Source organism: Camelus dromedarius, chromosome 10 (assembly GCF_036321535.1).
Source record: "Camelus dromedarius isolate mCamDro1 chromosome 10, mCamDro1.pat, whole genome shotgun sequence".
In the NCBI taxonomy this organism is placed as follows: Eukaryota; Metazoa; Chordata; class Mammalia; order Artiodactyla; family Camelidae; genus Camelus; species Camelus dromedarius.
This window is the reverse complement of record NC_087445.1, coordinates 76,593,297-76,610,862: the sequence shown is the minus strand read 5'-3', so window position 1 is coordinate 76,610,862 and position 17,566 is coordinate 76,593,297. Positions and strand designations below refer to the sequence as shown.

The 17,566-nt window shown below is 58.8% G+C and overlaps 1 protein-coding gene across 1 annotated transcript; it reads right to left on the bottom strand.

Annotated features, from left to right (window-relative positions):
• Positions 1-102: 102 nt before the first annotated feature.
• DIPK1B (divergent protein kinase domain 1B) lies at positions 103-8,917 on the bottom strand. The gene is made up of 5 exons (XM_031450870.2): positions 8,751-8,917; positions 5,151-5,285; positions 2,105-2,212; positions 1,830-2,006; positions 103-1,357 (listed from the first exon to the last, which is right to left on the bottom strand). The coding sequence occupies exons 1-5, from the start codon at positions 8,811-8,813 to the stop codon at positions 545-547; spliced, it is 1,296 nt and encodes a 431-aa protein (XP_031306730.1). The 5' UTR covers positions 8,814-8,917; the 3' UTR covers positions 103-544.
• Positions 8,918-17,566: the final 8,649 nt, after the last annotated feature.

Below are 17,566 nucleotides of genomic sequence, written 5' to 3'. Positions count from 1 at the left end.
CGTGGTGGGGGGAGCGTGGCCCTCAGCAGGTGTTAAACCACGCAGCTCGCTGAGGTGAAGAAGGAATTCCTACACTGGGCTGCACTGTTTGAGCAGCAAGCATTGTAGGAAAAAGTTTTTAATGTTGAAGTTCTTAGAAATAATTGTGTAAGTCACATCTCCCCGAACCCCGCCATGATCCAGGTCGGGGCAGTGAGACCAAAAGCTCAGCGTCTCACCCACCGCCTCCCGCTTTGTCCAGTCGTAACCCCACGACGAGCTGCAGGGAGGAGAGGGGTCACCCCCACCCCAGGCCTCCAGCCACTTGGGGGCAGGGGTCCAGAGTGGGCCAAGGGGACTGTACTCACAGAAAAGCTATTTACATCACATGTTCCTCAAAGTAACAAAACCTGGTTTGGCCTTGGCAGGTCCCTCGACCAGCGGATCCTTCCCTCCTGTTCCAGCCGCTCCCGTCCGGGTGGTCCGGATGCCGGGACCCCAGAAAGTCCGGGGGGAGGGGGCAGCCCTGTCCTCTGCCCGGGGAGGTTGGGGGGGGGGCGGCAGGTCAGGTGTACTTGGTGTTGGAGATCTTCTTCCAGAGCAGGGTCTTGAGGTGGCTTAGCACCAGCGAGTGGTGCGCCTCCACCTGGCTGGCCAGCCCGCTCAGCGTGGTGCACGTGCGCAGCTGCTCGCCCAGCTCCTCGCGCAGGTCGGCGGGGGCGCCGGGCAGCAGGTAGTCCCGCAGCAGCTCGCACACCTTGGCCAGGTTGGGCTGCACCAGGTCGCCCTTGCACTGCCTCATGAGCGTGTCGCAGGGCGCCCGGCAGTCCCGGCCGTAGGTGCAGTCGGCGCTGCGCTCACAGTGGCGGCCCCGCAGGAAGCGGCGCACGGCGGCCTCGGGCGCCACCTGCTGCAGGTCCGCCATCTTGAAGTCGTACTTGGCGGTGTAGCCCACGTTGGCCAGCGTGGTCTCACACATGTAGAAGGTCCCATAGGAGCCGTGGAAGAGCTCCTCCACGAACTCCAGCAGGCCAATGGCGATCTTGGCGCGCCAGGGCCACGCGGGCCCCAGCCACCGCTGCAGGGCTGGGTGCAGGGCGGGGGGCAGCAGCGGGCGCAGCAGGGGCGGGAGCGCAGCCGCGGGCCAGGAGCTGTGCGGGACGCCCTCGGTGACGTAGAGGTCCCCGCAGTAGCCCAGCAGCCGTGAGGCGTGCTCCTTTTCCTGCAGGGACAGCAGCAGCAGGAACTCGTTCCGCTGCAGCAGGGCCCACACCGACTTGGCCTCGGCCAGGGACACCCTGTTGTCCTTGTTGAAGTCGGCCATGAGCAGGACCTGTCCGACCAGCGCGGGCAGGGAGGGCAGGTCTCCCAGGTTTGCCTAATGTTCAGGGCCAGAAGAAAAGGAGGCTGGGGTATAGGGGAGCTGGCCGGCCAAGCAGGCTGCACGCCGGACCCCACACGTCCGCCAGGTTTGGGGAGCCCAGCCTCCAGCCAAGAGGATGGAGGTGCCCACTAGGGACCCGGAGGCCCCCTCGCCACCTCCTAGAAGCCCACGTGGCTGCGTATTTCCCGGAGCTGCTGCCAGCGCTGGTCCCCTAGTGACCCTGTCTCCACCAGTGCTTGGGGAGCCTGGAGCTGGGGACCTCAGCACAGAGGTGAGGAACACTCAGTGGGGCCGGTCACTTCTCATCTGCTCCCTCGCACCTCCCTGCTCTCCCCACAGATGCCCCTGCATCTGTGTGGGGCCTCCAAGCCTAGTGGGTGCTCCCTAAGTGCGAGTCGGCTTGGGCCCCTGGCTAGCCAAGTCCCCGGGCGTGAACTCCACACAGCCCCCAGGAGAGCCAACAGACCTTGAGAAAGCTGAGGGTCATCTCCCGGAACTCCTTGATCGAGGTGCCCCGAGTGGGCTTGTTGAACAGCACCAGCTCCCGCCGGGGCGCCACGTCCGACCCAGCCTTCGAGTGCAGGCTCTCCTCAATGCCACACTTGATGGTCACCTCCTTGCCCTGCCAGAGCCCGCTGTACACCTGCACGGGACCACAGGCATCCATGCAGGCCTCCCCTCTGGCTGCACCAAGGGCACCTGAGCCCTGGGGCCGACACTGGGCCGACCTGCTGAGCTCACCTGCTGGCCCGGGTCGGAGGAGAGGCAGGTCCTCCACTCCACCCTGTGCAGGTTGCACAGGTCCTGGCAGATGGAGCCTGAGATGATGCCTTTGCGGTACTGGTCACACTGGGGAGAAGGAAGACACCGGGAGGTGGCTGGGGGAGGTAGAAGATCCTCTCCAGGCCCCCTCCCAGCCCCTCCCCCTTCCCTCCCCCCACCCCTACGTGCTGCACCCTGGGTGGGTGGGCTGGGGCCCCATCACATCTGCCAGTCACACCCCCCCCCCCGTTCTTAGGCCATAGCACTTCTCAAATGGGGCCCAACCCGCTGTGGCCTGCAACCTGGCAGCCTCTGGCCACATCCCAGCCACACTGAGCACCTGCCAGCCCCTCCCCAAGTCAGGAGCTGCCTGCCAACCTGTCCCTACTGTCCTGTGAGACACCAGGCTTCTCGTGTGCACAACTGCTGAGCAGGTATCCGCTTCTCCCTGGCCTGGCCTCCCGTGTTTGTCGGGCTCGGCCCCTCCCCGTGGGCTGAAGGTGGGCAGTGGGACCTGTGTCCACTGCTGTGAGGGAGCTGGCCGGCTGGGTGATGAGATCAGGCTGCCTCTACTCCTGTAATGGGGGCTCCTCCCAGCCCTCCAGCAGTTGTCACTGTGGGCTCGCCCTGCCCGCCTGCAGGCCACCTCACTAGCCACTACATAAGCTAGATGCTTTCAGCAGTACTCAGGCCGGGCTCCAGGTAGCTGCGCCCCTGCTGGCGCCTTCCCCATTCTGGATGGGGCTGTGCAGCCCCCGGGGTGCTGGGGGTCTGGGGTGACCGAGCAGGAAGGTGAAGCTGGAGGTGGAGTCAGGCCCTTCCCTTGGGGGAGTTGTGTCTGGAGAGTGCGGGGTGAAGTCCTGGATGTGCATCACGTTGCCATGGAACCCAGGGAGCTTGGGGGACAGGGAAGGGAGGGTGCAGAACGTGGTGCCACCCGATCTGCAGACGATGGGGGGCAGGGAGATCAGGCCCCTGGGACACCAGAGGCCCTGGATTCTCCTGCGTGAACCGAGGAGGAGGCCTCTGTGCTGCTGCGTCATGAAAACCCACACACTTTCATTCTGCCACCTTGCAGGGAGGCCTTCCATCATGGACCTGCTCTGATCCCCCACCACCCAGAGCCGCAGCGCCCCCATGGGGCGGTCTGCTGGGAAATACGGGCAGCAGGGCTGGGCTAGGGCTGAGGCCAGTGCCCGCCCGCCAGCCTGCCCACCAGGGTCAGGGTGGGGCTCCCACAGGAACTGAGGTAGGCAGTGTGTCCTGCAGCCTCAAGACTCCTGAGGCCCATCAGGCTTAGGGCCTCACATCCCAGTGTGCTTCCCGTCTGCAGACTGGACCATGGTGGGGACCTGGCCAAGCGCCCAGAGGCCTGTAGGCACCTGATCTGTGACCCCTGGTCCTGCCTCCTGCTGCCCTGGGGAGCCTTCGACAAGCTGTGGAATCTCTGAGACGCACGAGGACAGCAGGTCTCCTCTGGAAAGGAGGGGGTGTCCCCACAGCCCCAGGGCCGGGCCTCAGGAGAGCTGGGCCCAGCAGCCTGGGGCAGCCCCTGCTGGTGGGAAGGCCAGGCCACTTGAGGGAAACAGAGAGGCACAGTCCTCCTTGGCCCCCCAGGGCCCCTCAGTCCTCTGTATGTTGGGGGCATCCTGCAGCCACACGGGAAGAGCTCAGAAAACACCCACCAACTCTGATGGCCTGCTCACTGCACCCCACTGGCCAGACCCCCACCCCATGCCTCCTCCCAGGTTTCTTGGCCCGACAGGCCCCCTCTACCCTGGCCCATCCTGGACCTCCCCAGCAGGGCCTCTCCTTGTCCCCTCCCCAAGGCCAGCTTCATCTCCACGCACGTCTGCCCTTGGGTATCCCCAACCCCCAGACCTTGAGGGCAGAGCCAGGTGTTGGCATCCAGCTGAGGCCTGGCCCCTGGAGGCCACCAGTAAGCATTTCTAGAAAAAAACGAGTGTACCTGAGAACAGACTGAAGGTCCCGACCTCCCCCACCTCCCCGCACTGTCCCAGAGCTGGGCGCTGCCCCCTTGGTGCCTGGTGCTTGCCTGGCCCCTAGAGACACTCAGCCAACCATCGGCCCCCTGCAAGTCCCGCCATGCAGACTGTCCCCGCTCTGGACCCCCATGCTCCTCCCACCACCACCTCCAGACTTTCCCAAGTTTGGCCCTCACAGGACCTTGGCCAGAGTGGGCCTGCCTGAGCCCTTGGGGGTGCCTCCCAGCCCCCCAGGAGGAGGGCCCGTCGTTCTGCAGAGGAGGAGAGACTCCAGGCCCTCAGCTGGTGTGAGGCAGGTGGATACAGGTTCAAAGCCTGGGGTCTCCCACGGCTCCCCCTTCCAGACCCCAGGAGCCCTGCTGCAGCAGGGCAGGTCCTCCCAGGCCTGTCCCCAAGGCCCGAGGGCCCCAGAACCCCGGTCAGCTCGCCCATGGCTCCAACCTGCCTGGAAAGGCCAGTGGATCAGGAGTCGTCTGAGATTTGCCGAGACCCCTCCAGCCAGTCACAGGGCGTCGTCAGAAGCAGTGAGTCAACCAGGTGTGCACGCTCATGAGCCCAGCCTCACTCACGTGGATGAGCACACTCAGGCTCACACACCTGCACCCTCCCACGCGTGAGCTCACACACACGCATCCTCGCTCTAGAGGCCTTGGGTGGCGACTTCTGTGCCATCTCTGGGCAGGTGGCCCTGAAGGCCATGCCCTGCAGCCTCCTCCGGGGGACCCCTGGCCCCAGGAGGGAACTTCAAGGTCCCCGCACCTGCCTGTCCCAGTCTCAGCTACCACGTTCTCTCTCCCAAACACCTCTTGGGTCAGCCCCATCTGTCTCTCCGTCCCTAGCTGCCTGCCTGTGCTCTGCGGGGCCATCTCCCTTCCTCCCCACCGACCCCCGCTTCCTCCAGCCCTGGCCAGAGGCAGCTCCACATGGGGCAGTCAGCACAGTCAGATCCAGCTTAGAACCCGCTGAGCTGGCACCACGGCGGGAAGGCGCCCATGGGCCTGCCCTGACGTGACACTTACGATGACCACCTGGCAGATGTGCCCGCGGCAGAGCTCCGCATAGGACGAGTAGTGCACGTATGCCATCCAGCTGCCCACAAAGACGCCCAGCCAGACCAGGAAGACATACTTGACCTTGAGGCCCGGGAGCCGGCCCTGTCGGGGGTGAAGGGGGGCAGTGAGGAAGTGCCACATTCGGGGGTCTGAGCCCCACCTCCCGGACCCCAGCCATGCTGAGAGCCTTCCCTGAAGCCGGCACCTGCTCCACCCAACGTCCAGGACTGCTCGCCGCCACCCAGGCCGCTCAAGCTCTCAGACCTTTAAATCTTGCAGGCAGACAAAAATAAATTCCCAAATGTGGGGGATACAGGGTACACGAATTTTAAACAAAATTTCCTCCTGTCCTGCCCTCATTTCATAATGACATTTAACCTCTGTGCAAGGTCAGGCTGGATAAGCACCCCCCACCTCCCCGCCACACCACCCTCTCCCTGGTGGAAATTTCAGGCCGGACCAGGGCCAGTAGGGAGCGCAGGGCTTGAGCAGAGGGCAGGGCCCCAGCAGCAGTCACCCTGAGAGCCTTTAAGAGACGCAGCTAAAGGGTGGACACAACTCATGTGCCCATCGACAGATGAGTGGAGAAACCAAATGTGGTCCATCCATACAATGGAATATTATCCGGCCATGAAAAGGCAGGGAATTCTGACACAGGCTACAACACGATGAACCTAGAGGACATAATGTTCACTGAAATGAGCCCAATGCAAGACAAATTGTGTAGGATTCCACCCATGGGAGGGCCTGGAAGAGTCAAATCCATAGAGACAAGAACTGGACAATGGGTGCCAGGGGCTGAGGAGGGGAGGGTGGTGAGTGTTTCCTAGGGACAGAGTTTGAGTTTGGGAGGATAAATGAGTTCTAGAGATGGACAGTGACAGCTGCACAACGTGAAGGTGCTTAATGCCTCTGAGCTGTGCACTTAAAAGTGGTGAAGAGGTTAAATTTACGTGATGTATAATTTACCACAATAAAGCTGAGAGAAATAAGTCACACAGATGTCTGGGGTGGGTGGGAACTGCATCCATGGGGGGCTCAGCCCCTCTGCCAGGTTTCTGCAGCTGAGGAGTGCATGGAATGACACGATGTGAGGGTCCCAGAGCCCTGCAGCAGTTGGGCTGGGGGCACTGTCTCCCATCCAGCCCCCAGGCCGGGATTGCTATCCAGGGTGGCCAACTGATGGGATGGGATTACCAGATGCCGTCTGGTGCAGGGGCTCAGACACTCTGACCGGGCAGCTGAGCCCCAGAGAACAAGGCCTGGGCCCAGGGGCCAGGAGAGCAGGAGGGCGGGGGGCTTCAGGCCAGGCTGTCCTTGGAGAAGGCACCACTGTCCGAGCTGGCCATACACCCCACCTCCCATGGCCAGGGAGCAACTCCAGTCCCCGCTGGTCCTGGGTCTGAGTCACCTGGGGGCTGGGGGCTGGTGCTGAGAAATGGGGCCATCGGCTCCCCGCTGAGGATGGGGCAGGGGCCTCCAGGCCCAGCCCAGGCAGCTGCGGTCATTTTCACGCTGCTTCCAGGAGAGGCAGGGTCCTCACCTCCTGCTTGCCTGGCGCTGCCTCACACAGCTGGCCGCCCCAGGAGGCGCTGCAGCAGGAGGACCCGTAAGAGCTCCGGGGCCAGGCTCAGAGCTTCAGAGACCCCTCAGGAGTGATGGGGGAACTGGGGTGGCCCTGGGGCAGCGTGAGGGGGTTGGGCCCCAGGCCCACTCGTCTCTGCCACCACGTCTGTTTCCGCCAGTTTTGTTCAAAAGGAAAAAACAGGAAAGCAGAGGACGGGCAGGTGGGGGGGCTGGGGAGCTGGGGGTGTTGTTTTGGCAGCACAAGGTCAGAGGACTTCCAGCTGCTGGTGAATAATGCCCGGAGGCGGAGGTGGGCAGGGCCTCTGGACTTTCAGCTCCAAGAAGGCCTGCAAGGCCAGGCTGACTCTGGAGGTCCCGGGGGACAGCCAGGAGGATGACAGGCTGTGGCCAGCATTGGACCCAGGGACTGAGCTGGGGCAGACCCAGGCTTCACAGACTGACTGCAGGACCCGGAGCTTGCCGGCAGGGCCCACCCCAAACCTGCCCACCCTATGGCCAGACCCCCTCCAGCTTTGGGCCTTCACATGGCAGCCCCTCTCCCCATACACCGTCCCCACTTGCCTAGCTCTGAATGACCCCTGGGTCCTTATCTCCGGTGGGCACTTCCTCCAGGAGCAGTCCCTGACCCCCATCCTTCTACCCTGCCCTGATCCCCCAGGTCCTGTCTCCCACAAGTGAGTAAGCCCCTGGGACAGGGGGGGTCTTACACATCAGTGGGTCCTGTGTAGCTGCGCCCTGACCGTGGCCTGCCCTGGTTCCTGGTGGAACCCCGAGAGGGAGGAAGGTCACTCTGGAGACAGTAACAGCACACTGATTGGCAGTCCCCCGGCCAGTGGCCCACATGCACCATGACTTCCAAACCTTGCCATCAACTCAGAAGGGTGTTTCACAAGTGGGGCAACTGAGGCTCAGTGTGTGTCCTGACATTGGTGGAGGTGGGTAGGCGGGGCTAGGCTCAAACCACTGGGAACCCACCAGAACCCCTCTCCCGCCAATCTGCTGTTCCTAGTCTGAGCTCAGAGGCCTGACACTCAAGGTCCAGGATCCACGACTCTGGCCTCCCCTGCAGCAGCTTGGTCAAGACCCTTCCCTCGGACTGGGGCCAATGCACACTCCACCTCCCAGCATGGGGTGGACGTTCAGACCCGCAGCGCCCATCTTGCTTAGCGCAGGGCCGGGACCACCACGCACCCTAAGGCCCCAGGCGGGCAGGGAGGGCTTCTCGCACAGACAAGAACTGCAGCTCCCACCCTTCTCCCCAGGAGGGGTCCTCCCGGCCTGGCCAAGGGCCGCCCTGGGGAGGCCAGGGAGGTGCGGGCGGCTCTAACCAGGGCTGTCTCCTTCCCCCTGGGGGCTGGGGCCCTGGAGGGCATTGAGGTCACAGTTTGGCCTGGATGATTTGGGACGCTGATGTGAGCCTGGATCAGACCGCCGGAAGCAGAAGTGACAGGGTTCCCAACAACTGACACCCACGGCAGCCTGGGCTTCCCCCGAGACAGCAGGGCCCGGAGAGGGGCCGTGATTTGTCCAAGGTCACTGTGGGGTCAGGGCACACTCCTGATCTGGGACTGGCTGAGGGCTGACAGAGGGAGCTTATGTCCTTCTTAGGGTGGTTCTATGCGTCCCAAGTTTTCCATCACAGAAAAACAAACCTGATCTGCTGAGTAGAGGGAAACAGAGCGGACCTGGTGTGGCTCCTGGGCCTGTGGGGGCAGGGTCCAGCCCGGGGCGGGGTGGGGGCCTTTTTCAGTCCCAGAGGCAGGGGCTGCCACCCTGCAGCATCCGCGGGGCCCAGACCCTCCGCTCGCCCCATCGACCATCCCACCCCGGCCCCCAGTGCCCTCTTGGCCCCCCAGTCTCCCCGGGGGCCACGCATCCCAACGCTCAACGACCTTGAGTCCCGAGTCCGACCCCGGGCCCCAGGCTGGACGCCGCGCGCCCCCGACGCGGCCCGGGTACCCAGGGCGGGGGCGCGCCTACCTGCAGGCCCTTGGAGAAGGGGCAGAAGAGCACCAGGTGCGCCAGGCGCCGCAGCCGCCGCATGGTGGGCGCCGACTGGTGCGCGGGCCCGGCTCGGCTGGGCTCGTCTCGGCCTCAGCCCCGCCGGCCGGCCCGCAACGGCCGCCGCGCCTCCTCCCCGCCCCGCGTCCGCGCCGGAGTGCTCGCCTCTGCCGGCCGGCGCGGGCGCGCGGGGAAGGGGAGGCGAGGGGAGGGGGCGCGGCGGGGACGCGCGGCGGGGGCGGGGCGGGGAGGAGCTGGCGGGCGGGGGCGCGTGGCCGCGAGGAGCGGGGCGGGGGCGCGCGGCGGGGCGGCGTGGGGGGAGAGGGAGGGCCGGGGGCGCGGAGGGCCGCGGAGCCCGGGAAGGGGGCGGAGGCGCCCGCGGCCCCGCCTCCACCCCTCCGCGCCCCAGCGACCCTCAAGGATGCGAAAGGGGAAGGCGCTGAGGCCCCGCCCACCCGCACCCGCACCCGCAGCCGGGCCGACACGGGAGCGAACTGTCACGGGCAGGGCTGTCGCGGGTGGGGCTATCTCGCGCGCCCCTGCAGAGGGGAGGCCGGTGACGGAGCTGTGCAGCCTGCGGAGGTCCCCTGGAGAAGGGTCGGACTCGTGGGGCGCGCGAGGGGCAGTGAGCCCCGGGATGGGAGAGGCCCGAGAGGGGTCCGCGCCAACCACCCGGCCTGATAGGGGTGGACACTGACAGCATTTGCCTCTTTCTCCACTTTTTAAAGAAATACAGTAAAATGCACCCTGTTCGCTGTACCAGTGTTTACAAATACAGTCCAGTGGGCACCACCGCGTTCAGGCTGCAGAGCTGTTCCACCCTGGGAAAGCGCTGGAGCCCCTCTTTCTTCAAGCCCTCCCCGTGGCCCAGTCCTGGTAAGCTGTGGCTCGTCCCCTGCACGTCACATAAATGGAATAAAGCAGCCACAGCCTTGAGGTCTGGCCTCTGTCACTGGGCAGAGCGCCCTGGAAATTCAGCACCCCTCCTGGGCCCAGGCACCAGCTTGATCAGCCCTTCACCCCTTGAAGGCCCTTGGAATTGATTCTGGTAGTTTATTGTCACTCGGGTAACACGGAGCAGGGGTTGTGGAGCTGTGTGGTCAGAGTGGGTTTAATTTCCTCCAGCAGCTGCGGGGACAGTCACCGGCAGCACCTTTCCCAGCCCCCCCCCCCCCGTGTGGGGGAGCTCTAGTGGTTCCACATCCTCAGCAGCACTTGGTATTGTCCCGTTTTAAAGTCGAGCCATTCTAGAGATCAAAACTGCAGTGAGGTATTGCCTCACACCAGGCAGAATGGCCATCATTAAAAAGTCCCCAAATGATAAATGCTGGAGAGGGTGTGGAGAAAAGGGAACCCTCCTACACTGCTGGTGGGAATGTAGATTGGTGCAGCCACTGTGGAAAACAGTATGGAGATTCCTTAAAAAACTAAAAATAGACTTACCATATGATCCAGCAATCCCACTCCTGGGCATATATCCAGAGAAAACTCTAATTGGAAAAGATACATGCACCCAATGTTCATAGCAGCACTAGATACAATAGCCAAGACATGGAAACAACACAAATGTCCATCGACAGATGACTGGATAAAGAAGATATGGTATATATAAAACGGAATGCTACTCAACCATAAAAAAGAATAAAATAATGACATTAGCAGCAACATGGATGGACCTGGAGATTGTCATACTAAGAGAAGTAAGTCAGACAGAGAAAGAAGAATGCCATATGGTATCACTTATATGTGGAATCTGAAAAAAAAGGCACAGATAAACGTATTCTCTGTGTCTGACACAGACATAGAGAACAAACTTACAGACATAGAGAACATAGAGCTTCACAGACATAGAGAACAAATTTACGGTTACCGGGGGGAAAAGAGGGGAGGAAGGGCTAAACTGGGATTTGCAGATACTAACTACTACATATAAAATAGATACAGAACAAGCTTCTCCTGTACAGCACAGGGAACTGTACACAATATCTTGCGGTAACCTATAATGAAAAAGAACAGGAAAAGGAATGCACGTATATACACATATGACTGAAACATGATGCTGTACGCTAGAAATTGACACAGCACTGTAAACTGACTGAACTTCAATTTAAAAAAAGTCTAGCCCCTCTAATGAGTGTGTGATGATGTCTTTTTGTGGTTGTTTTTGCATTTCCCTAACAGCTAGTGATGTGAACATTTTTTACATGCTTAGTCAAGACCTTGTATACTCTTTGGCAAAGTATCTATTCAAAATTTGTGCCCATCTTTCTATATGTGTGTGTGTATGTATGTATGTACGTATGTATATATATTTTGTTGTTGTTTCTTTCCTTGTTGTTGAGTTTTGAGAGTTCTTTGTATTTTCTGGGTACCACTATGTCATCAAATATGTGATTTGCAAAGATTTTCTCCCAGTCTGTGGCTGTCTTTTCATTTTCTTGACAGTGACTTTCAAAGAGCACAACTCATCCTAATTTTGATGAGGTCTAGTTTCTCCGTTTTTTCCTTCTATGGTTTGTGTGTGGCAAGTCTAAGAAATCTCTGCCTCACTCAACCCAAGGTCACATGATTTTCCTTTGCGTTTTCTTCTACAAGTTTTAAGTATTAGGTTTTACTTTTAGAGCAGTGATTCCATTTGAGCTAAATTTTGTATACGGTGCGAGGTATGAGTCAAGCCTGTGTTTGGTTTTGGGTTTGGGGAGGGTTTGTTTGTGGGGTTTGAGCAATGGATAGCCCATTGTTCCAGCACATCCGTTGCAAAGGTGAGTGGCTGTGATGCTTTGGTAGCAGAGTGCCTCCGTGAGCCACTGCCCTGTGAGCAGCTTTCCCCAGTACCCGAAGGCTGGTTTTCCAGCAAGTTCCAGAGGGCAGATTTCCTGCATTTCTGCCGACCCTACAGTGACTTCTCTGCCATCCCATGAGCCACAGCTGAGCCCTCCCGTCAAGATCTCAGCCTGGGAGGGGGTCTCTAGCTCTGCCCTGCAGGGTCCTCCTTGTGTCTGCTTCTCGATCCTGTGTTGGCTAGTAATTCTTGTAAACTTTCCCGATTCCAATTGCCACATGGATACTATCTCCTTGAAACAGAGCAGAACCCTGTGGGGCCTCTCCAGGTCAGACTCCTCCATGTCCTCTGCCTGCCTCTTGTCTGTAGAAAAACTTCAAAGAATAAGTTTTATAAGAGAAATAAGAAAATACAGAAACAGAGAAACAAACAGGATAAAATAATAGTAGTTTAGTCATTAAGCAAAGGTCCCCCCCTCCACCTGTGCACCCCTGGAACTCCCCTTTAAAACCTCTTGCCCCCTGATTGTCACGGGGGACTTGGCCTATGGACACGAGTCCACCCTCCCCTCCCTCCCCCTCCCCTCCCCCAGCCCACTGCCGGCCTCTGGAATAAAACAAACTTTCCTTTCTCCCAGCGTGTGCTTCTCTTGATGTTGGCTTTCGAATGGCAAGCAGCTGGACCTGAGTTTCGGTGACATCCTGATGAGGTCCAAACTGACAGGTCTGGTGCAAAAGGGACGTGGGCATTTTTATAAACCTTACGGAGACCCACTACATCCCATACTTTGGGCCACGTGGCCCATCCTCCAGCACCCAATGTCCTCAACCAAATGATCCTTATCCTTGGGTGGATGACCATGATAGTCCCCTAGGAGAGTTCAAGTGGCAGGACCAGATTTAAGTTTGTGTGCCCTCGATCCCCTGATGGACCATCCAAGCTGGCAGAAGGGTTCCCTTAGGAGAAAGGAGTGGCAGCTGTTCATGAGGTTCGGGGCAGAAGCCTGACTGTCCCGAAAAGGCCAGCATAGCCCCCAGCCCACCCTTGCATCCTGGTCATCACCACGGTGACCAGAGGTGCTCCTCTCTGAGGTCAGCCACGTTCAGTGACTGCACTGCCTGCCTCAGGTGTGTGGGCTGGGAGGAAGGGATGGGGCAGTCAGTGAACAGAAATCAGAATGGTCAGGAGAGGCCATGCCAACACTCTGCACCACCAGCACGGTGGGCGTGGGGAGTGCAGAAGGGTCCCCGGCACATTGACCGCCAGCCTGCTGTTGGGAGGAGTTTCTGGTAAAGAAGCATCGGGTCAGGCTGCAAATGAAGCGAAACACGGAACGCTGCTTTGTGACCGGGACCACAGTGATGTGGCTGGAGGCAGCTGCTTGGCTTGGAATCAGAGCCCCGCAACCCGGAGGGGCATCAACTGCACGAGCAGAACTTCTGACACCTGCTACCGCACGGATGACATCAAAACATTTCATTAAGGGGAAGAAACCAGACACAGAAAGAGGTCCACTTTTTGGAAAAGGATTCCACAATAAATGATTCCACTTATATGAAATATCCAGAATGGAAAAACCTTTAGACTCAGAAATCCGACGGGGGGCAGCGGGAGTGTGGAGTGACGGCTTCCCGGGTACGGCGCTTTCCTTTTGGGGTGATGAAGATGTTCTGGAACTAGATAGAGGTGCTGACTGGACAGCAGTGTGAATGTCCTGAACAGCGCTGAGCTGCACGACCGTAAATGGTTAACGTTATGTTCCAGGGGTTTCATCTCAATGAAAGAGGCCACAGGGGAGGAGGAAGTCAGGTCAGCCGTGACCTCAGCACCTCACCAGCGCCGTCAGTGTGGCGCCTAAGCGTGCAGCTGTCTGGATTTGAGAGTGCGTACTACGTGCAGACACACGCAGTCACACACGGCCCTCAACACGCACTTGCGCGCCTGCGTGTGGCTCACGTAGCAGGTCACGCTCCCCCTGCTTTTCTTTGCTTTTCTCAGTAGAACTGAGAGCATCAGCTGTATTCCTGGCGACCCACAGATTCTAAGTGAAGCTTTCAACGTCGTGTTTTCATTCTGGTGGTACGTGAAAGTTGTCTGACATCAAAATAAAAATAAGTTTCCTTTTGGCATCAGAAAGACTTATTTTTGCCCCAAATCTTGGACTCCTAGACAGCTTCTCGGGCAGACCCCTGGGCCCTGCAGAATGTGTTTCTCTTGAGAAGCGTCCGCAGTTTGAGGGCCCAGGGCTGTGTCTCTGTTTTAAGGGTTGCACAATGTTCTGTTGTCTGAGTGGACCCTCCTTTCTGTAACCAGTTGCCTCTAGACGAGCATTTAGGAAGGTCCAAACGTTCTCTTTCTTAACAGGCTGGGGGAGTGACCAAAGAATTCTACAGCTCCTTCCTTAATTATTAACTTGGGACAGGTTTCTGCGGATGACATTTCTGGGTCAAAGGCCCTTAACCAGCTGCTCCTTGAGCCCCCGCCCTGGAGATAGAGACACAGGCACCCCCACCCCCACCCCATCTGATGGGGCCACTGATGGGGGTGGGGGCGGTGCTAACTGTGAGGACGTGGGGGCTGCAGTCCTGGGGGGAGTCAGCCTCCTGCCTGCTGCCCTCCCTCCCTCCCTCCTGGGCAGCAGACTGCCCTCCCCGTTGACCCCACCCTCACCACTCTCACTCTTCATCCAGCCCCCAGATTGCCCCTGATCCTTCCTGCCTCAGAGCCTTTTCCAATGCTGATCCCTCTGCCAGGAATTCTGCCCACTCCACCTCCCCTCCAGAGCAACCCCTTTTGGGTGGGTCCCTCTCACAGAAGACTTCCTGATCTGACGGTCACTCAGGCCCCCTCATGCTGGGCTGCCCCATTGGACCCTATCCCCCAGTCCACCCCCCCCCCCGTCAGTGCTGGGCTGTCCATTGGACCCTGAGGTCCCCGCAGCCAGGGCCAAGTCTGCCCCTGTCTAGGCCACAGTGCCCTCTGCCTCCCCGAGCCTGGCTGGACCTTGGCCCAGACCAAGACCTTGCAGGACGGTGGCCCCGTCCTCCCTGGAGAAGCACCTGGGAGGCCAGCAAGTGGGTCAGGGCAGGGCTGGAGAAAGGCGGGGGGAGGGCAGGGGGCGGAGGGAGGTCGCAAGGAGGGAGAGACCAAGGGGGAAGAGAGAGAGTGCCGAGCACGCAACCGGAGTAGCGCTGGCTGGGTGCGCGAGGCCAGGAGGGTGGTGGCCTTGGGGGTCGTTGAAGGCTGAGCTGGCATCAGTCGTGCGGGTTCCAGTCCTGGCCCCACCATGGCGATGTGTGACTTTGAAAGACCAGTCATCTTCATGACCTGCAAAGCGTGGAGGCATAGTCCTATGTCTGAGGGTTCCTGTGAGAATCTTCTGGAAAATGCACTCCCATGTTTGGTGTTCCACTAGGGAAGTTCTGCACTGGGTCTAACCTCAGTGCCTCCTGCTGTGATTTCATCCGGGTGTCACCGCCCTGTATGGACCTGACTCATCCTTGAGGATGCGGGTTGTCAGGCTCCCAGGCAGCCCCAGGGACCCTCACTCCTGGCACAGTGGGAGTATTGGTGTGTGACTTCCAAGAACAGGGTCTGGCCTGGCTCTCAGTTCGCTGGCTCTGAGGGAGGCTAGCCACCCTGTGGAGGGGTCAGCATGGCCAGGAACGGAGGCCTCCCCCGACGGCCAGCACCAACATGCTGGCGAGGGAGTCCTCCAGCCCCAGGTGAGCAAGCCTGGCTGATGCTTTGACAGCAAGGTCGTTAGATTCTGTGTCAGACTCACGTAGCTGAGCCGCTCCCGGACTCCTGCCCCATAGAACGCTTGTTGTTTTAAGTTGCTAAGTTTGGGGTGCTTTGTTACACAGCCATAGATCACTAATACAGGATGCTTTCGGAACTGAATGCACAGAAAAGAGTCCATAGGGAGAATATTCTGGAAGAGCAAGTGATAAGGAGGGGTCCAAAAGGCATTTTAAAAAGAATCCCTCAGCTCAGCCTCTAGAAAATAAGATCAGTTTCTGGGGGAGGGTGTAGCTCGAGCAGCAGAGCGCATGCTTAGTGTGCATGAGATCCTAGGTGCAACCCCCACTACCTCCTCTAAAAAGTAAGCAAATAAACCTAATTACCTCCCCAAGCCCCGCCCCCAAAATAAAAAAATTAAGATTAAAAAAAAAAAGAAAGAAAAGAAAATCAGTTCACACGCTGTGACAGGAGCCAGAAATCTCATGGGATCAGCCCCACCAGCCCTTCTGCGCCCGGGCTCTCCAGGGTTCCTGCTGCAAGGCACATTCTAGACACGCAGAACTTCGTGGTTCTTGAAAGCACCCCCCTGCCTCTTTTGACCCGTGCATGTGCTGTTCCTTCTGCCTGCAGTACTCTTCCCACTTCTTGCCCCAGTACTCACCCCTCAGGCCTTACGTGAGGCCTCCCCTCCTACAGGAAGCCAGCCTTGTTTGCTGCTCATGCTCCCAGGCCCACCCACGCACTCCTGCCCCCCGTGCTTCCCTCTCACACCCAGAGCTGTGAGCTCCCCAGGACTGGCACCTGTCCTGTCTCACCTTCTGTGTTCTGGAACCGGCACAGACAGTGGCAGGAGCAAGTGCCCTGGGGCCACCATAACAAATGAGCACAAAGGATGACCAAAAATGACAGAAGTTTAGTCTCCCAATTCTGGAGGCCAGAAGTCCGAAATCCAGGTGTGGCTGGGCCATGCTCCCTTCGGAGGCTCTGCGGGAGGGCCCTTCATTCCCACCCCTGCTGTCTCCAGTCCTCCTCACCAGGGGCATCGTGGCTCCTGTGTCTGCTCTGTCTTCTTCCCCGGGTCTGCCTCTCCTCTGCGCATCTCCTGTGAGGACGCTGGTCATTGACGATCTCCCCGTCTCAGGATCCTTAGCTTAATCACATCTACAAAGGTCCTTTTTCCCGTTCACAGGTCCTAGGGCCGAGGATGTGGATACATCTATGCAGCCCACTCTAGGCAGCCAGTGCACTAGACTCCCAAGAGGCCCTCCCACTGCAAAAAAACCAAACCTAGATTCTGGGATCCAAGAAGCAGGGGTCTCCCAAGACCTCCTCTGACCTCTGTCGGAGCAGGGGAGCAGGTGAGCAGTGAGGAGGCAAAACCGGCCCCAAGGGCAGATGCCCGCAGCTGTGCCCTGCACTCTGTGCCCGTCACCGCACCTCCAGCTCTGTGGGGCCCCCACCGGCACAGGTGCGGCCTCTCCCGGCACCCTAGGCTTGGGTCAACAGGCTGCTCATAGATTAAGGTCAAGCAAACGTAAATTCAAAAATCAAAGACTGTTGCAAATGTTGACCACTATATATAAAAATTGATAAAAAAAAACAAATGTTTTCTGTATAGCACAGGGAACTGTATTCAATACCTTGTAATAACCTTTAATAAAAAAGAATATGAAAATGAATATATGTATATATATGCATGACTGGGACATTAGGCTGCATGCCAGGAACTGACACATTGTAACTGACTATGTACATCAATTAAAAAAAGAGAAAGCCCAAGGTCATTCTCTAATATCCTCAGACCTCCTAGGAAATCAAATTACTGTAAAACTGAGCTAAAAATAAAAATAGTTAAGGTTTATTGATCAAAAAAAAAAAAAGAATAAAATCAAAGACTGACAAGCACGTGAGTGAGAAAACAGAGGAACCCACGTCGGATGTAGGTCCCCATGAACCCTAGACCCTGGACTCGCCAGAGCAGCTAAGTGCAGAGAGAGGAAAGAGAGCCTCACGGAGGTGAACGAGCATCACCACTGCTGCTTCTGCAGAATCTCCGTTTGTCACCTGCCCACGTGCTCTACCGCATGCAGGCTGATCCCTGGCAGTGTCTGAGCTCACTGTGGCTTGAAGGCCTTAGCCAGGATGTGCCCGGGAGGATGTGGAGGGGAGAATGCTGCCCGGGGAAGATGGAGGTGCTGGTTGGGGAGGAGGTGGAGGATGGGGGTGCCCACAGGGAGATGGCCAGCCTGGTTCTGTCCCGGCCCCGCCA